This window comes from Lonchura striata, chromosome 36 (genome assembly GCF_050655825.1).
Source record: "Lonchura striata isolate lonStrDom1 chromosome 36, ASM5065582v1, whole genome shotgun sequence".
Taxonomy (NCBI): domain Eukaryota; kingdom Metazoa; phylum Chordata; class Aves; order Passeriformes; family Estrildidae; genus Lonchura; species Lonchura striata.
This window is the reverse complement of record NC_140738.1, coordinates 7699313-7717506: the sequence shown is the minus strand read 5'-3', so window position 1 is coordinate 7717506 and position 18194 is coordinate 7699313. Positions and strand designations below refer to the sequence as shown.

Below are 18194 nucleotides of genomic sequence, written 5' to 3'. Positions count from 1 at the left end.
AGAGATAAGGAAAAACTGCCCACTTAACACAGCACAACTGCCATACAGATGGCAAAAGGAACACATCTTGCTTTTCAGTCTGGGACAGGAGGACACAAACAAAATCAGCTGAGATGGCGGCACTCTGAAAAGCAAACCAGAACTGACAGAAAATGAATGGGACAGAAATCAGTAATTCTGATAGTTTTATTTATTATGAAAATAAATCACAACCACCCAGCCCCACACAATTCTGATCCCACAACCTCAAATTTGGATCTCACTTTGCCCGATCACCTTCCAACCCCATCTCATCCTGGAGGCTGAGGAATTGAGCAATTTTAGCATGGGACTGAGGTGGGAACCAGCCATTTTGAGGTGGGATTGAGTCACTTTGAGGTGACAGACAAATCCACTTTGGGTTTTGGAGTGCAAAGATATGGAGAATACTACCAGATATCCCCCAAGAACCCACAAATCCTCCAGAATATGTTCCCAAACAGTAAATTCCACCTCAAATACCTCTAAAATGGTGGGACTTCTGACATCTCTGGTCAATACTCTTTTTAGTAATTTTTCAGGTGTTTTTAAGTGATAAAGACAAATCAGAAGAAAATTAGGGCCAAACAAACACCAGAGACCCCTTGAGCATCCCCTGGACACTGGACAAAACCAACTCAGCAGAAATCAAAGTTAACCCTCCATAAAATGCCTTGAGGAAGATTTGCTCTTTCCACAAGTCATTTCTGATGGAAACACAAATAAATCCCAAACATGAATAGACAAACAACAGAAGCAATTCTGTGGCAATTCCAAATTTCATCAGTTCCAGCACAGCTCCAGCTACTTGAGCTGGGCTTCTTGTAGGATTTAAGTAGCCTTGTGTTCCTCACTTTGGGGTGAATGATCCTTGTCAGTCTTGCTGGTATCATTTGGTCCCTTTCCTCCAGTGATTTTAACAGAATTTTCAAAGAAGGAAAACAAAATATTTTCTTTACACTGGCCACCCACAAGAGCCATTTTCCTCGTAAGTTCTCCCAAAAGTCACTCAGAGGAAGCTGCATCCAAGCTTCCAAGAGATCCTCCAGAAAGAGCCACAAACTCCTCAGAGGAGAGAAACATGCTGTTGTCAAAGGCACCTGGGGTCAGACAACAGTGCCCTGAACTCACTGTGTAAAATAATGTTGCAATCTGGATAATAAAATTGTTAGAGAGATGCCTCTGCCCCAATTAAGGTGCTAAGGAGACCAAATCCAAAGTGGATTTTATTGAACAGTAAATGTGAGGTAGAGAGAGATGCAAAGAAAGAGAAAAGGGGAGAGAGCAAGGGAGTGACAGGGACAGAGGTCTCCCCTGGGGTGGGGCAAGTGTGACATTGTCACCTGTGTGCGTGGCCTTCCCAGGGTGGGGGTTTTACACCTGAGCCAGTTTGGGTAAGGGGGGTGGTGTTCACCCCCCACCTCGAGCAGGGATTGCCTCACTGTTTCAGGTTACAGTGTCAGATGTAACCAAAAGTGTTTTCAGTCCCCATCTCCATAAACTGTTATCAACAGGTGGGACAGTGTTCTTTATCTCTTCCATGGCTCAGCCCTGATAACGCCCTCCAGGGGCCATCTTCTGTTAATGGGCCATTGAGTGTCACTGCAGCACTGATAAAATTACATCATCCCATTGTGGGATGCTCCGCCCAGGGGGAGGAACCAAGCATTCCTACCTGGATATAATCTCACCCTTGCAACACCACGACCACCTTGCCTACTGGATTCCCAGAGGACAAGAGCTCCATAACCACCACTGGACCTGCAGAGGAAGACCAGACCCTTCTACAGGATCACCGCTTTGACAGAATCACGTTCATCACTCCAGCCGGACTGCAGCCACCATTTCATCAGACTGCTACCACCACCCTGAGCAACGGGGTGTCAGGTTATATCCTGACTCTGTCAGATTAAGCCAGTGTTTCTGTATCATTGCCTTGATCTTAATTTTCTTATTCAATTGTCATTCTGGCTTAGACTCTCTCCCTGGTTTGCTTTGAAGCCAGTACAAAACTCACTGTGCTCATCCCTTGTTTTCCTCCCAAAACAGGATTTCCCGTACCCAAATATTCGCCAGATGGAGAAGAAGGTTGTGAGGAAGAGGAAGATGCCCTGGGACACCAAGGCAGGTGAGGAGGAAGTCAGTGCCCCTTTCCCCCTCTCTCCTGCTCCATCTCCCAGACCAGCCTGGCCCCCAGCTGCAGGACAGCCCCGCTGCCGGTGCCCTCCTGCCGGGGACGCACTGGGGGGATCTCCTTGCCCTTCCCTCTGGCACTGAGGCAAATCCCATCTACTCCTTGTCCTTCCTCCCCCAGAGCAAGACCTGATCGTGGAGACCAGGAAAGACAAATCCCTGCAGCAGAACCTCATGGAAGAAGCTGTTTTGAGCAACTCCACATCGCAGGAATCCAACGGGGAGGAAAAGCCCTGGAGATCCCAGAGGAGGAAGGGCTGCAAGGCCAGCCCAGGATGCTCTGAGGAGGAAAGACCCACTCTGGGCCTGGAAGGTGGGCAGAGCTTCAGCCAGAGCTCTGAGCTGGTGGTCCCTGAGAAGCTTCATGATGGGGAGAAGCCCTACAAGTGTTTGGAGTGTGGGAAGAGCTTCAGGCAGAGCAACAATCTGAAACGACACCAGATGATCCACACCGGGGAATGGCCCTATGAGTGTGGGGAGTGTGGGAAGGGCTTCAGCTGCAAATCCCATCTTGTCAGCCACTTACACATCCACACTGGGGAGAGGCCCTACAAGTGTGGGGAGTGTGGGAAGGGCTTCAGACGGAGCTCCGACCTCATCATCCACCAACGCATCCACACTGGGGAGAGTCCCTACGAGTGTCCCGAGTGTCAGAAGAGGTTTCACAATAGCTGCAATCTCCTTGTACATCAGCGGATTCACACGGATGAGAGGCCCTTCCGCTGCCCTGACTGCAGGAAGGGCTTCAAACACAACTCCACCCTCGTCACACACCAGCGCATCCACACTGGGGAGAGGCCCTACATGTGCCCCACTTGTGGAAAGAGGTTTCAGACCAGCTCCCATCTCCTCCGGCATGAGCGGATTCACACCGAGGAGAGGCGTTTCCTCTGCCCCGACTGTGGCAAGGGCTTCAAGCACAACTGCCACCTTGTCAGGCACCGACACATCCACACCAGGGAGAGGTCCTACGTGTGTCCCCAGCGTGGGAAGAGCTTCACCCAGAGCTCTCACTTGACCAAACACCAACGGAGCCACCGGTAAGGGAAGGCCTGAAAATTCCCCAGCTGCAGGAAGAGCTTTGTGCACTGATCCAGTTTCATCCACCATTGGAGGACCCTGTTGGGAAGAGCCCTGGTGATCCATGTTCCCTGTGATCCATGCTGGGAAGACACCTGTCCCTTTTCTTGCCCCTACTAATGGCCTGATATGGGATTGAAGAAAATGAGGGTCTAGCCATGGCCCTGTCACTACATTCACTCCCACCTCAGGTCATTACCGGGGCAGGAAAGGGACTCTCTCTCTTTGTCTTTACCTGAAAAGGGTGTCCTTTCCATGCAGAAGGAAACACGTGGCCAAAAAGATACAATTGATGGTGATGTAGTTTTCCCTGTAAGTAGTTTATCTTATCCCTTCTGTTGTTAATATTTTTTCTGTTTCTGTTTGTTCCTTATCTTGTTGCTGTTCCCAGTAAATTGTTCTTATCCCAGCCTGAGATCTTTCACTTTTTTCCTTCAATGGAAGGTGGGAGGGCAATGAGTGCCTGCAGGGTTTGAGTGGGAGCAAGAAATTGAGAAATGCCATTCCTGAACCCCGGCCTGTGGAAACCAAGCATCCCAGCTGGTGCCAGCCCTGGTGGCCATGGCAGCAGCCTTGGGAGTGGGTCCCTGGCTGGGGCTGAGGGAACCTCTTCACTCTGGTGCCCAGGGACAGGAGTGGAGGGAGCGGCTGCAGCTGAGTCGGGGCAGGCTGAGGTTGGATCTCAGGAAAAGGTTTTTGCCCAGAGGCTGCTGGGGCACTGCCCAGGCTCCCCAGGGAAGGGTCACAGCTCCAGGGCTCTCTGAGCTCCAGCAGCGTTTGGACAGCGCTGCCAGGCCCAGGCTGGCAGTGTTGGGGTGTCCTGTGCAGGGCCAGCAGTTGGACTCGAGGATCCTGATGGGTCCCTCCCAGCTCAGCCAATTCTGTGGTTCTGGGATCCATGACCCTGGGGATGGGAGTGCCAATGGTTGCCATGGCAACGGGCTCTGGCTCCAGGCCTGAGCTGGTGTCCATGGCAACCACCCCTGGCATGGGGTCTCCATGGAGCTGCCCAGGGACTGACCATAGCAACAGGGGCTGGGGATGGTTGCCATGGAAACTGACCATAGCAACAGGAGCTGGGGATGTTTGCCATAGAAACTGACCATAGCAACAGGGGCTGGGGATGGTTGCCATGGAAACTGACTATAGCAACAGGGGCTGGGGATGGTTGCCATGGAAACTGACCATAGCAACAGGGCTTCCTGGTGATGTTTGCCATGGGAACTGACTATAGCAACAGGGGCTGGGGATGGTTGCCATGGATACTGACCATAGAAACAGGGTTTTCTGATGATGGTTGCCTTCTAAGGATCAGATTTGTTACAGGACCTCAGATGGGTTCCATGGGGACTTTCCAAGAGTCTCCAGTCTGTTCAAGAGCTGCAATGTCACACACAGAGACAGGGGCTCCATGGAGCCCTCCCAAGGGTTTCTGGGGATGGCAAAGAGCCGTGTGGTCAGAGGCAGTCACAGCCATTCCATGGTGACATCCCAGGGCACCTTGGGCTGCAAAGGCACTGATCTGTCACAGGCACTCACGGGGGCTCCACAGTGACATCCCAGGAGTCCCCAGGCTGCCAAAGAGCCGGGATGTCACACACACTCCTGTCATGTGCAGAGTGGGAGCTTCAGGCAAAAGCTTTATTTCATTATTGGAGAAACTCCTGCTGAGTCATGAGATGGAAAAATGAAACCAAACAGCCACCATGGATCCTCAAACCCCTGCAGGGCCCCCAGACTTCTACAATTCCTTCTAAGAGAAGAGACTGGGAGTGACTGGATCCAATCCCGGCCCCAGAATTTGTCAAAGGTTTATGTATAAATGATTGGACAGGTAGAATTGAACAATTTGTCAATGCAATGTTTCATACAGGATTAATGATGTAATACCAGATATATTTATATAAATACAATCTGATAATGATTAGACAATAAGCTCTTAACTAGAGTTATTTACTCCACAGTCCAGAATCTATAACAATTATAGGATATTCTGCTCTAGGAAGCAATTTTGAAGTCAAGAGGTCCTTGCTGGAGTGGTTTGAGCCCATTGCAGGCAGAGCCTCCTGCTCCAGCAAGAACTGCCTTTCCTGTGCCAGGAGCAGGACAGGTCCCGCTGCAGGAACAGCCCCAGGCCAGCCCCAGCACAGGGAAGGCCTCGGGCACAAGGGCAGAGTGCCGTGCTGGGAGCTGTGCCAGGGACAGCTCGAGGCACCAAAGGCACCTTGGCAGCAGCAGCTGCTTGCAGGGCATGGCCAGAAGCCTCCCTTGGCACCCGGCCTGGTGGCCAGCGCTGCAGAGCTGCTGCCTCAGGGCTCATTTCTGGCTGCGCTCTGAAAAGCCACTTCTGCTCCAGGAGCCTGACGGGGAAGCCATTGGCCCAGCACCTTGGGGAAAAGATATTATCAACAAAACTCTTCATGCCAGCAGAGACAAGGCAGGGGCAGAGGAAAGGGGAGAGCCAGGCCCAGGGGACAGGGCTGCCATGGTGATGGCTGTGAGGTCACTGCCCTGCAGCAGCCTGGCTGCCCTCAGCAGATGTTCTGGCCAGAAGTGTTGTGAGGGCACCCAGCACATCAGAGAACCCACACAACAGGAATTCCATCCTTGGGGAGGGGATTTCACTGGGTCAGGTTGCACACATGCCCTGATTTTTGAGCATTCCTGGGATGGGAAATCCAATTCTCTGGAAAAACAGTTGCCATTTTGTGACACTCTCATCACTGTAAAATATTTCCTCCTTCTAACAAATTTAAATCCACTCTCATTCAGTTTAGAGATATTGACCACTGCTAGACTTGGGAGAAAATAATTATGATAACTATTTTTCCATTTTCACAGATCTTGGGGAGGACCCAAATATCTCCCAAGATGGGGTTTGAAGGCTTCATCACATAACGAACACGTAGAGGCTGCAGGCTCTGGGCTCAGTTGTGTGCAGACTGAGGACAGAACAGGAGTAGCCTGGGAAGGATTGAAGGGTGGTTCCACAGATGCTGGAGTTTCATTTCATTGTATAAAACAGCCAGAAAAGAAATAATGGCACCAAAGGTGTAGAGTGCCCCTGCCCAATGAGGTGGGAATTCTACCCAGACACAGCATCTGGCGAGAGCGTGACTTAAAGAAGTTTCCACCCCTCCACGCTGTGAGGTGTGCCCCTGAAAGCCCGGGAAAAGACACTCCACCCTATCTGATCAAATGAGGAATGGCCCCAGAATGTTCTTCTTTTTCTGTACCCTTATTGGCTTAAATTGTGCTGCAATGTCCCCACTGTAGTTTTTCCATTGATTGTCCTCCTCGATCCACCCCTTTGCAGTCTCCTGCTCTTAATATTGGACCTTGATCCTAAACTCCACCCCTACCCTGTAATATAAAAGTCTTGACCCTACCACCTTGTTTCTTGTGTATGTCCCTGGGAAAATGAAGAATCCTCAGTTTTCTAAAGCAAGACCTGTCCTGTTGCCATTCTTTCCCTGTTGGTCATTGGTGTCTGCCTGAGGTCTGAGACTCTGGGGCCTGGGGAAGTTGTTGTGCCCTTTGCTGCGGCGGAAAACAACAGTGCTTTCCTCCCTATGGAAAAAAGAATTGTCCTTATCTATGCAGAAATTGCGGGAATTGGGCTTCCAACTCCCAAATTCCCTATATCCAAAGGTTGCTTTCAGACAAAAGCTACCAGAACAGAGAGGTCTGGCTGCCCTTGGTCCCTGGTGGCCGCCTTTCATCTGCCCCTTAAACGCTGGTGTTCCATGCTTTCCTTCCTATGGAAAGAACCATCCTCCTCCAAGTGTCCATGTCTAAAATTGGGATTCCACCTCTAAAATTACCTATATCCACGGGCTGCTCCCAGACAAAATCTGCCAGTACCATCAAGTCTCACTGGCCTTGGCCTCTGGTGGCTGCCCCTGCCACACTGGGGCTCGGTTCTTCCCTTCCCATGGAGATCACTGTGACACTGTGGGCACCTCATGGAACCAAGGGGATCATTGTGGCACCACTGGAGCCCGTGGAACCAAGGGGCCATGGTGACACCGCGGGGCTCCATGGACCCAGAGACCATTATGACTCTGTGGGGCCTGATGGAACCATGGAGACCATTCTGACCCTTCAGGGGCTCGTGTCCCCAAGGGGGCATTGTGACACCTCAGGGCCTCCTGGAAGCCAGGGACCATTGGGACACTGTGGGGCCCCATGGAACTGAGGGAATATGGACCAGGTCTGGCTGGCTTGGCCTGCCAGGGGCCACCTGACAGGTCTGGCTGATGCTGGGATGTCAAGGGCTGCCTCTCATCAGCTCCTGGAGCACTGGGGCTCTGTGCTTTCCTTTGTACGGAGAATAACTCTCCATCTTTTCAGATATCCATTGCCAGAATTGGTACTCTCCCTAAAAAATTTCCTGTATGCAAGGGTATCTCCCTGAAAAAAACCTGCCAGCTCTGGCTGGCTTTGACTCTGGTGGTCACCTCTTGTCTGCCTCTGGAACACTGGGACTATGTTCCTCCATTCCTATGGAAAAGAACTGACCTCCTTCTCCCAGGCCCATGGCTAAAATTAGAATGTGACCTCCCAGATTCCATATATCCAAGGACTGCTCCCAGACAGAAGTAGCCAGGCCAGACAGGTCAGGCTGGTCCTGTCCTCTGGTGATTTTCTTAGACTCTGATCTGAATGTTTTCATTTGAAAACACCTTGGAGAGGGCTCAGAGATCTCCCAAGGAGGGGTTCTGAGGCCTTGGGCACATGACCACTAATATGGACAAAGGAGCTCTGTGCTCTGTGCTGCTGTGGTGGTTTTGCATCACAGAAGTGATGTCCTGAGAGAAGCTGCTAGCAGTTTCCTCTGTGTCTGACAAAAACCAATCAGTAATTAGCTTTGAGAGCTGACAGTCTGTTAAAGCACTAAGGAAGCTGCAGACGCCTCTGTGCAGACACAAGTTACAGATGAGAAAGCCTGGCTGGGTCTCTTTCCCAGAGCTGAGCTGGGCTCATGGAACAATATGCAGCCCCGGGCAGATATTGACCCTTCCAGTGCTGCCATCCTGCCTCCAGTGAGAGAAAAGGACACAGGGCAGGCACACAGAGGAACAACATGGACACATCAAGGGCAGGGAAGAGGAAGTTGAGTCCCAGATGGGAGGGATGAGGAGATGCCTTGATCTTGGGGCTGGAATCCTCTGCTAAAGCTATGGAGAAGAATGTCATTGATATATCAGAATCTCTTTTTCCCTATAAGGCATTGAAATTATGGGGAGATGACTTGTTTCAGCAAAGGCCTCCATGCTAAAGTAAGCAAATGTTGAAGTAGCTGTGATCCAATGAGAGGTTTGAACAGAGAAAGGGAGAACAGTGATGAGACCCTGTGCCCTCAGGGAGAGAAGAAGACCTCTGTTCCCAGAGATGAAGATGTTTTCAGACATAGAATAAGAAAATATTGGTCTTAAACAGCTCATCTTTAAGCTAATATCCCATAAGTTGACATGGCCCATAAACAGAACTGTGGGAAAAGCTGTGAAAAAATGGCAGGGATTTCACAATTTCATTTTTCCAAGTGGCTGCTATTCGTGGAAATTGAGAGCCCCAAGAGAATTGTTTTCTTATGGAGGAGTCTCCATAGCAAGAAAGAGAGACTCCTCTCCCAAGGTGAAGTGAAGAAAGACAATTCTAGAAGTGGTAAACTGACTCAAAATTTTAGGTTTTGTGTCCATATATTCTCAAAGAGAAAGAAAAAGTTGTATGGAGAGAGGAAGTGTTGTGAAAGTTTTGTTATGATTCTTACTACTCTTTCTTTTAGTTACTGTTAATAAACTTTTCTTTATACCCTTTTAAAGTTTTCATCCCATTTGCTTTTCTCCTACTCCTATCTCACAGCAGGAAATGAGTAAGTATATTCTAGTGAGTGCACTGGTAATTAGCCAACACTGAACTCACCACACTAATTGATGCATTGGCTGAGAAATCTCAAATTGGCAAGCCAAAACCACTACAGAAAACTTCCTCATGAACTGCATGAGAGCAGAGGGAAATCAAGGCAGACTCATGGTTTGTCAGGACTTGCTTGATCCTAATGAGCCCCGTGGTGCATTTGGAGCTGAGACCTGGAACCTCAGGGCCTGAGAGGAGATGGCACAAACCTTTCCAGGAGTCAAAGTCAGAGGAAAACCCCGAAGTAATTGGAGTCTAAAGCATTAATGGGAACCACAAAGGTCCATCTATACCAAACGCTCTTCATGGAGTCATTGGAGGAGAGAACTGGAGGCCAGAATGGCACAAAAACCTCTCAGATACTGAAAATGGCACAAAGAACTCTCAAGGTGGAAAGGAAAATCCAAAGTACCTTACAAAAGTTAAGAGTCTTAAAGTATTCATGAGCCACACTGAGTGTCAGTACAAAGCTCTCAAGGGACTCATTAAAGCAGATAATTGGGGCCATGATTGCACAAACCTCTCACAGAGTCCATATCAAAAGGGAAACACCAAGTACCTTAAAAGAAGTGAAATACCTTGAAGCATTAATGAGCCCACTGAATGTTGTTCCTGACAAAGCCTCTCCAGGGACTAATCACAGCAGATAATTGGAGGCCATGATTGCAGAAAGCTCTCAGAGACTCCAAGGCAAAAGCAAAAGCCCAAAGTCCTTTGAAAAACCTGCAGTCCCTGGGAGCATGAAGGAGCCCCCAGGGCCATCCCTGACCAAGGCTCCCCAGGGACTCCTTCCAGCAGATCCTTGAGGCCACTGGGATGTGGGCTAGGGGGGGATGCTGAGGGCAGGACCAGGGGCTGACAGTGCCCAGCCTGGCTGGGGCTGTGCCAGGAGGCCCCAGGGCCTCAGGACAAGGTGTCTCCTCACAGCCCTTGGTGGCACAGACCCTGCTGTGCCCCAGGGCACCAAGACTTGGCTTCTCTTTGTCCCCACCTGGCATCAGTGCCTCCAGTTCTCTGCTCTGCCTGGGGCCTGGGGACACTTTCTCAGTCGTGTCCCTCAGTGGGACCCATTAAAAGTCCAAGAAACTTTGGAGTTGGATTATGACTTGGAGTTCTGGAGAGGTTTCTACAGCTCCCTCTCAGGGACTGATGTCCAGGGCCTGAGCACAAAGCCCCAGAGGGTCATTAAAGTCCTTGTGCTGTGTCTGTGCTGCTGAGCTGGGCCGGGCTCCTGGCACAGAGGGTGATCCTGGTAACCAAGCAGAGCTTCAAAAGCACATTTCTCTTGCTGAGCAGCTCTTCTGCCAGCCCAGCAGGGCTGGGGCACTGCCTGCAGCCACCCGGGCACAGCACAGAGGCACAGAGAGCTTCAATCAGTCAGGGCTGGGAAGGGGCTGACAAGTGCCTGGGGCAGAATCACTGCCAGCCCTTGGCACAGGAACCTCTGGCTGCAGGACAATGCAGCTGCAGCTCCTGGAGAGATCTCCTAAAGCTGGAACATGCCAATGCCCACAGATCCTGTGAGTGCATTCTCTGCTCATCTCCTGTGCAGAGCAGCCAGGGGTGCCCAGGGCTGTCCTGCAGAGCAGGGTCCTGCAGCCCAGGGCGCTGTGCTGGGCCAGGGACTCTGCTGCCTGCCAGGGACAGCTCTCAGCCGGCCCTGGAGCTGCTCCCAGCACTGGCCAGGAGCTGTGGGGGGAAGGAGCCACCCTGGGCAGGGCAGGTGCTGCTGCTGAGAGGGGCTGGCTGGGGCAGGGCTGCTCCCAGCTCCAGACCAGCCTGGGCACAGCCCCGGAGGAGACTTCCCAAAGAAGGTAAGCCTGGGATTGCTGTAAAGATCAGGAGCTTTCCTGAGACTATTTTCAATTTCCTGCTTGGAGCAGGATGGAAACGTTGGCGTGGTGACAAAAACATTTTTCTTTTTATATATTTTTCATATATTCACATTTCTGTAAATTACTATTATATAGTTGTAAAACTATAATCCTTACCTAACTCTATTAAACTCCTAATTAGCTTTATTAAATTAGTATTATGTACTTACGTAATTCTAATCCTTAACTTACTCTAGCATGTTTCCTACCTGTCTCTTATATTTTAGAACAATAAGCTGACTGTCTAAACACATTGCTGAAATACCATATAGTCTTATTATCAGGAAGAAGACCAACAAGAAGAATAATCACAATGTGAACAGTCACAACGGAAAGTTGAGCAAAGAAGCCTTTGGACCTACTCCAATGTGTTGAGCCAGGGGTATGTAACCTGAGCAACCGAGTCTCCTATTGGATGTTCCTGTTAAATATCCTAATAAATAAATCTTAATAAATTGTTGAAATCAGAAGCCAGGTGTGCCCCATCCACACTGGGAAACCTGGAAGCTTCCAATAAATGTCTGGTTTTTACTTTACTGTTCGAACACTGTTGCAAGGGTTCTTTTCTTCTCTTTTGATTATAGACAACAGGGGAATGAGAGAAGCAGAACAGGAATTGTAATCCCAGAATCACAGAACATTCTGAGTTGAAAGGGACACACAGGATCATCAAAGGAATGTTAGAACATTTACAGAGACTCCAGAACTGTGACTTTGGGTGGTCAGTGCCTCTGCTGGGAGCCTCCCAAAGGGCCTTCAGCCACTCCTCAGCCCTGGGCAGCAGCAGCATCACCTCTGCAGGGCCCAGCAGGGCTCTCCTGAGCTGCCCTTGCCCAGCTGCACACAGAGCCTGCCCCAGCCAGGGCCCTGCACACAGGCAGGTTTCTGTAGGGCCGGGCCGAGGGCACACAGGGTGGGATGGGCTCTGTGAGCACTGGCAGGGACAAGGCACCTCTCAGGAGGGGATGTCCAGGCCCAGGGAGATGCTCAGGGAAGCAGAGGGGGCTGGACAGAGCAGTGCTGGGGGAACAAGCCCATCCAGCCCCTCACCTTCCCTCAGCCACAGGGAATCCTTTGCCTCTCACATCTCTCTGTGGCAAATTCTGAGTGCAGCAGGAATGCCAGGGATTTCTGACCTCAGAGAGCCAGCAAGGATATGTGGGTAGGAAAACAATTCCTGAAACCAACTCCTGCCATAGATTTCCCTTAGAAGTATGAGTGCAGATGGTACCAAGACTTTCTGTACTATAAGTGAGTCCCCTGACAAATCCTGAATATCCACCCTTGTCCCTCTGCCCCATGGCCACAAACCGAGGGCAGCAAGGCTGGCATGGCTCCTCAAGAGCCCCCACGCACAGCCCTGTCTGCTCCAGGCACACTCAGCCAGCACAACTGGAGCTCAGGCAGGGACCTGGGTGAAGGTTTTCCCAGAGCAGGAACAAGGGTGGGTGAGTCCCAGCAGGACAGGCTGCAGGGAATGGCCCAGGTTTGGCTCCAAGCAGCCTCTCCTGACTTGTCCCTGTCTTTCTCCATGAACAGGTGCCCATGTGCAGCCACAGCAAATGTCCAACAGCAGCTCCATCAGCCACTTCCTCCTGCTGGCACTGGCAGACACGCGGCAGCTGCAGCTCCTGCACTTTTGCCTCTTCCTGGGCATCTCCCTGGCTGCCCTCCTGGGCAACGGCCTCATCATCAGCGCCGTAGCCTGCGGCCACCACCTGCACACGCCCATGTTCTTCTTCCTGCTCAACCTGGCCCTCAGCGACCTGGGCTCCATCTGCACCACTGTCCCCAAAGCCATGCACAATTCCCTCTGGGACACCAGCACCATCTCCTACACTGGATGTGCTGCACAGCTTTTTCTGATTAGCTTCTTCCTTGGAACAGAGATTTCCCTCCTGACCATCATGTGCTACGACCGCTACGTGTCCATCTGCAAACCCCTGCACTACGGGACCCTCCTGGGCAGCAGAGCTTGTGCCCACATGGCAGCAGCTGCCTGGGCCAGTGCCTTTCTCAATGCTCTCGTGCACACAGCCAATACATTTTCCCTGCCCCTGTGCCATGACAATGCCCTCGGCCAGTTCTTCTGTGAAATCCCCCAGATCCTCAAGCTCTCCTGCTCCAAATCCTATGTCAGGGAACTTGGGCTCATTGCAGTTAGTATCTGTTTGGCACTTGGTTGTTTTGTGTTCATTGTTTTCTCCTATGTGCAGATCTTCAGGGCTGTGCTGAGGATCCCCTCTGAGCAGGGACGGCACAAAGCCTTTTCCACCTGCCTCCCTCACCTGGCCGTGGTCTCCCTGTTTTTCAGCACTATAATGTTTGCTTACCTGAAGCCCCCCTCGATGTCCTCCCCATCTCTGGATCTGGCCCTGTCAGTTCTGTACTCGGTGGTGCCTCCAGCCCTGAACCCCCTCATCTACAGCCTGAGGAACCAGGAGCTCAAGGCTGCACTGAGGACACTGATGACTGGATGCCTTCAGGAACATTAAACTGCTGGCCAATTTCTGCAAATCATTGTAATAAAAGTAATCTTTGATATTTCTTGTTCATTTAGTTGTAGGGATTTTTTTCCTTTGATTTACTTTTTTTCATATTATCCACACTACATATTAGCATTTGTGCCATTTCCCATTTTATTCTATCCATCTTCCCCATGGCCACAGTGTGTGTCAATGAGGGGCTGCGTTCTCAGTGGCTTTAAAGGAACTAAAGAATCTCCCAGGAAAGTTTTGTGAAGAGATGCCCCTTTTTTTTGCCATCCCAGGAGCTGCAGCAGCAATGTCTGTGTGCAGAGCTGGGGCAGATGAGTGCTGGCACAGCAGCCCTTCTCCTGCTGGCCACACCATTCCTGATCCAGGCCAGGAGCCATTGGCCTTCTTGGCCACCTGGGCACACTGCTTGCTCATTTCCAGCCTGCTGTCCATCAGTCCCTGCAGGTCCCTTTCTGCCTGGCTGCTGTCCAGCCCCTCTGTCCCCAGCCTGTAGCGCTGCAGGGGTTGTTGTGGCCAAAGTGCAGGCCCCAGCACTTGGACTTGTTAAACCTCACCTTGTTGGATTTGGGCCATGGATCCAGCCTGTCCAGGGCCCTGTGCAGAGCCCTCCTGTACTCCTGCACTCCTGCAGGTCAACACTCACATCCCACTTTCTGAACATATACAAAATTGTCCTTGGTTCCAAGGGGCCCCTCAGTGTCACAATGTCCCTTTGGTTACACCAGGCCCTGCACTGTCACACTGGTCTCCTTGGTTCCACGGGACCCCAAAATGTGACAATGGACTCCTTGGTTCCATGGGCTTCACAGTGTCACAATGTTCTCCTTGGTGCTGCAGTTTCACAGTGGCCCCTTGGTTCCTTGGGGCCCCATGGTGTCACAGAGGCCCCATGGTCTCATGAGGTCCCACAGTGTCACAATGCTCTCTGTGCTTCCACAAGTCCCCTCAGTGTCACAATGGACTCCTTGTTTCCACGAGGCCACACAGTGTCACAAGGACCTTCCAGATTCCCTGAGGCCCCAGAGTGTCACAGTGGCCCCTTGGTTACACAAGGTCCTGCAGTGTCACAATGTCCCCTGGGTTCCATGAGGCCCCACAGTGTCAGAAGGGCCCCTTGGTTCCACTGGGCCCTGGACTCTCCCAATGCTCTCCTTGGTTTGGCAGTGTCACAGTGGTGAAACCCCTCGGTCACATGAGGCCCCGCAGTGTCACCATGGCCTCTGTGGTTCCACCAGGACCCAGTGTCACAGGGACTCCCTGGTTCCATTGGGCCCCAGAGCACCACAATGGAGCCCTGGTTCTATGGGGCTGCACAGTGTCACCATGGTCCTCTTAGTTCCACGAGGCCCTGCAGGGTCACAGTGGCCCCAGAGTGTCCCAATCACCCCAGAATGACAGAATCAAATAGGCTGGAAAAGACCTTTGGGATCACCAAGTCCAACCAATGCCCTAATACCGCCTTGTCACCCAGACCATGCCACTGAGTGCCACTGGAGAGGGACAGTGACTCTGCCACCTCCCTCCTGGCCTGCCCATTCCAATTCCCACTCACCCTTTCTGTGAAGAACTTCTTCCTCTTGTCCAGCCTAATCCTCCCCTGGTGCAGCTGAAGGCTGTGTCTTCTTGTCCTGCCCTCCAGCAGATCCACACTCACACCCAGCTTGGTGTCACCTGCAAATTTGGGGATGGTGGGCTCGATCCCCTTCCCCAGATCATCGGTGAAGATGTTAAACAGGACTGGGCCCAGCACAGATCCCTGGGGACAGCACCAGGGACTGGACACCAGCTGGGTGCAGCACCATCCCCACCCCTCTCTGGGCTCAGCCTCCAGCCAGCTCTTCCATCTCCCAGCCAGGAGGGAACCTGCCCAAGCCGTGGGCTGCAGCTTTTCCAGGGAATGCTGTCACAGACAGTGTCCAAGGCTCTGCTGAAGTCCACATGGAAACATCCACAGCCTTTCCCACATCCACAGGTGGGTCACCTGGTTATAAAAGGAGATCAGGTTGCTCAGGCAGGACCTGCCCCTCTTAAATCCACGCTGGCTGGCTCTGACCCCTCGGCCATCCTGTGGGTGCCCTGTGGTGGCTCTCAAGGTGATCTGTTCCATAACCTTGCTGGGCACCGAGGTCAGGCTGACAGGCCTGGAGCTCTCCAGATCCTCCTTCCAGCCCTTCCTGGGGATGGGTTCACACTGGCACCTCCAGTGCTCTGGGACCTCCCTGGTGAGCCAGGACTGATGGCAAATGGTGGGGAGCAGCTTGGGGAGCTCATCCCCCAGCTCCCTCATCCCCCTAGGATGGATCCCATCCCATCCCATCCCATCCCATCCCATCCCATCCCATCCCATCCCATCCCATCCACCTGTGAGAATCTGAGTGGCTCAGCAGGTCAGCAGCTGCTTCCTCCTGGATTACAGGGGCCTGTTCTGCTCCCTGTGCCCATCTACCAGCTCAGGAGAACTCTTGTCCTGAGGACAACCTGTCCTAATATTGAAAATTGAGACAAACAAGGTCTTAAGTAGCTCAACCTTTTCCTTATCTTTAGTTACTCTATTTTCCAATGCATCCAAAAAAGGGTAGAGGTTCTCCTTATTCCACGTTTTCTTATGAATTTATTCATAGACACACTTTTTATTATTTTTCACAGAAGTGGCCAGGTTAATCTCTTATTGAGATTTTACCTCTTTCCTTTATTTTCCTGCATGACCTAACAACATTCTTAATTCCTAAGCTGCCTGACCTTCTGTCATAAGTTAATGCACCTTCTTCCTTCCCTTGAGTTCCCACAAAAGCTCCATGGGCAACCAGGACAGTAATTTTCCACACCAGCTCATATTTTGCCACACTGGGACAGGCTGCTCCTTCCCCCTTAAGATCACTGTCTTGAACTGTGTCCATCCTCCCTGGACCCCTTGGTTTTTAAGGGCTGTTTCCCATTAAAAAAATCAGTACCTGATTTGGTACTCCCCAAATCTGCATCCAAAATAGGCCAAAGTCTGCCCTTCCTAATTCCAGTGTAGAAGTTTGTTGCTGCCCCTCCTTCTTTCACAGATCATTGAAAACTTGATTATTTCATGGTCCCTGTGCCCCAGGCAGCCTCCGACCCCCACATCTGCCACCAGCCCTTCTCTGTTTGTGAGCAGCAGCAGACAGAGCTTTCCTTGGGAGTGGAGTGTTACCAAAAATTGGGTAAAACAGAAAACTCCTTAACACCAGTGCAGCATTAAGAAGCAGCATTCTTTATTCAGCTGGATGCATGGGGGATAGCTCCTCCCAAAGCCAAGCATGCTGAGTACAGGAAAGTTTCTGTTCATATTCTCTATTTTGCACACATATTCATTGATTGTCCCGGACTAAACACACATCTGATAATCATTTCCCCAAAATCATGAACATATTTCCCCTCCCCTTTACCCATGTGTTCTTCTGTCCTGGAGGTCTCCCTGGTGGTTTCTGGTGGTCGTGGACCCCAATGTTCCTGTGGGCCTGGCTGAGCTGGCAGGACACTGAGGCTGGTGAACTTCCAGTTCCCCTTCTCCCACAATGGGCATTGTGTGGTTTCCATAGACCTGGGGTTTGGAGAACAAGCTCCAGGTGTCAGCTCACCTAGTGGAGATAATTTATCATCTGGTAACATGAGGTCAGAGAGTGATCTATGACATCACATGGGTGATCTATGACAGAATGGTCCATGACATCACAGAGTGGTTTATGTGAGGCCATCAAGGGGTTATGATATCATAGGCCATTCCTTGGGACATCTCAGAACAGGGATCTGAAAACCCAGAACAGACTTTGGGATCACAGGTTTGTCTGTGACATCAGAGACCAGCTGTGTGACATTAGACATTGGGTTGTGACATCTCAGAGAGGCTGTGACATCCCAGAGGGTCTGTGTGACATCCCAGGAGGGCTCTGTGAGGTCACTGGGTTGGTCACTCCACCCCAGCTCCCCCTCACAGTTTCTCCCAACAAGTCCAATGCTGTTCATGACCAGTGGGGTCCCTGTCCCCTGGTATCCCCCCGGTTCCCCTGGAGCCACAGCCTCCATCAAAGGATGTTCCACAGGATCCACCGCAGAGCATGACATGGGGAAAAGGGGCCAGGGCTGTGTGACCAGGACATCAAGGATGTGGATTATCCATGTGCCTGTGTCCTGGGTTGGGTTCCCCAGGGCAGGAAAGATGCCTGGCAGCTGGAGCAGGCTTAGGGAAGGGCCTCCAAAGTGGGGCTGGAGCCCTTGGGCTGTGAGCAGAGGCTGAGGGAGCTGGGCTTGTCCAGCCCGGAGCAGGGAAGGCTGAGGGGCTCCTTATCCCAGCCTGGCAGTGCCAGTGAGGAGGGGATGGAGAACACAGAGCCAGGCTCTTCACCAGGGGCCTGGTGGGCGACAGAAGCCAATGGGTGGAAGGAGAAAGAGGGGAGATCAGCCAGGGCAGGAGGAGATGAAATGAGTCAGGCTGGTTTCTGCATTTCCTCAACACCAAAAGCAGCCTGACCTCCCTTCTCCATCCACCACTGACAGCTTTGCAAATCAGGAATTGTTTGAGCTGTTTTGCCCACACTCCTGTCTAAGATCAATTTTAGCATGTAAGTCACTAGTGGATGGTGGACTC

At 51.5% G+C, this 18194-nt stretch overlaps 2 protein-coding genes across 2 annotated transcripts in view; both read left to right on the top strand.

The window, feature by feature from the left end:
- Positions 1–2210: 2210 nt before the first annotated feature.
- LOC144248867 (uncharacterized) overlaps positions 2211–18194 on the top strand; it is a 770489-nt gene continuing 754505 nt past the window's right edge. The window contains exon 1 of the mRNA XM_085565446.1: positions 2211–3085. Within this exon, the coding sequence (XP_085421572.1) occupies positions 2386–3085 (700 nt within the window). The 5' untranslated portion in view covers positions 2211–2385. The remainder of the gene's footprint in view (positions 3086–18194) is intronic.
- Positions 12299–14024, top strand: LOC144248450 (olfactory receptor 14J1-like). The gene is made up of 2 exons (XM_085565407.1): positions 12299–12335; positions 12696–14024. The coding sequence occupies exons 1-2, from the start codon at positions 12299–12301 to the stop codon at positions 13577–13579; spliced, it is 921 nt and encodes a 306-aa protein (XP_085421533.1). The 3' UTR covers positions 13580–14024.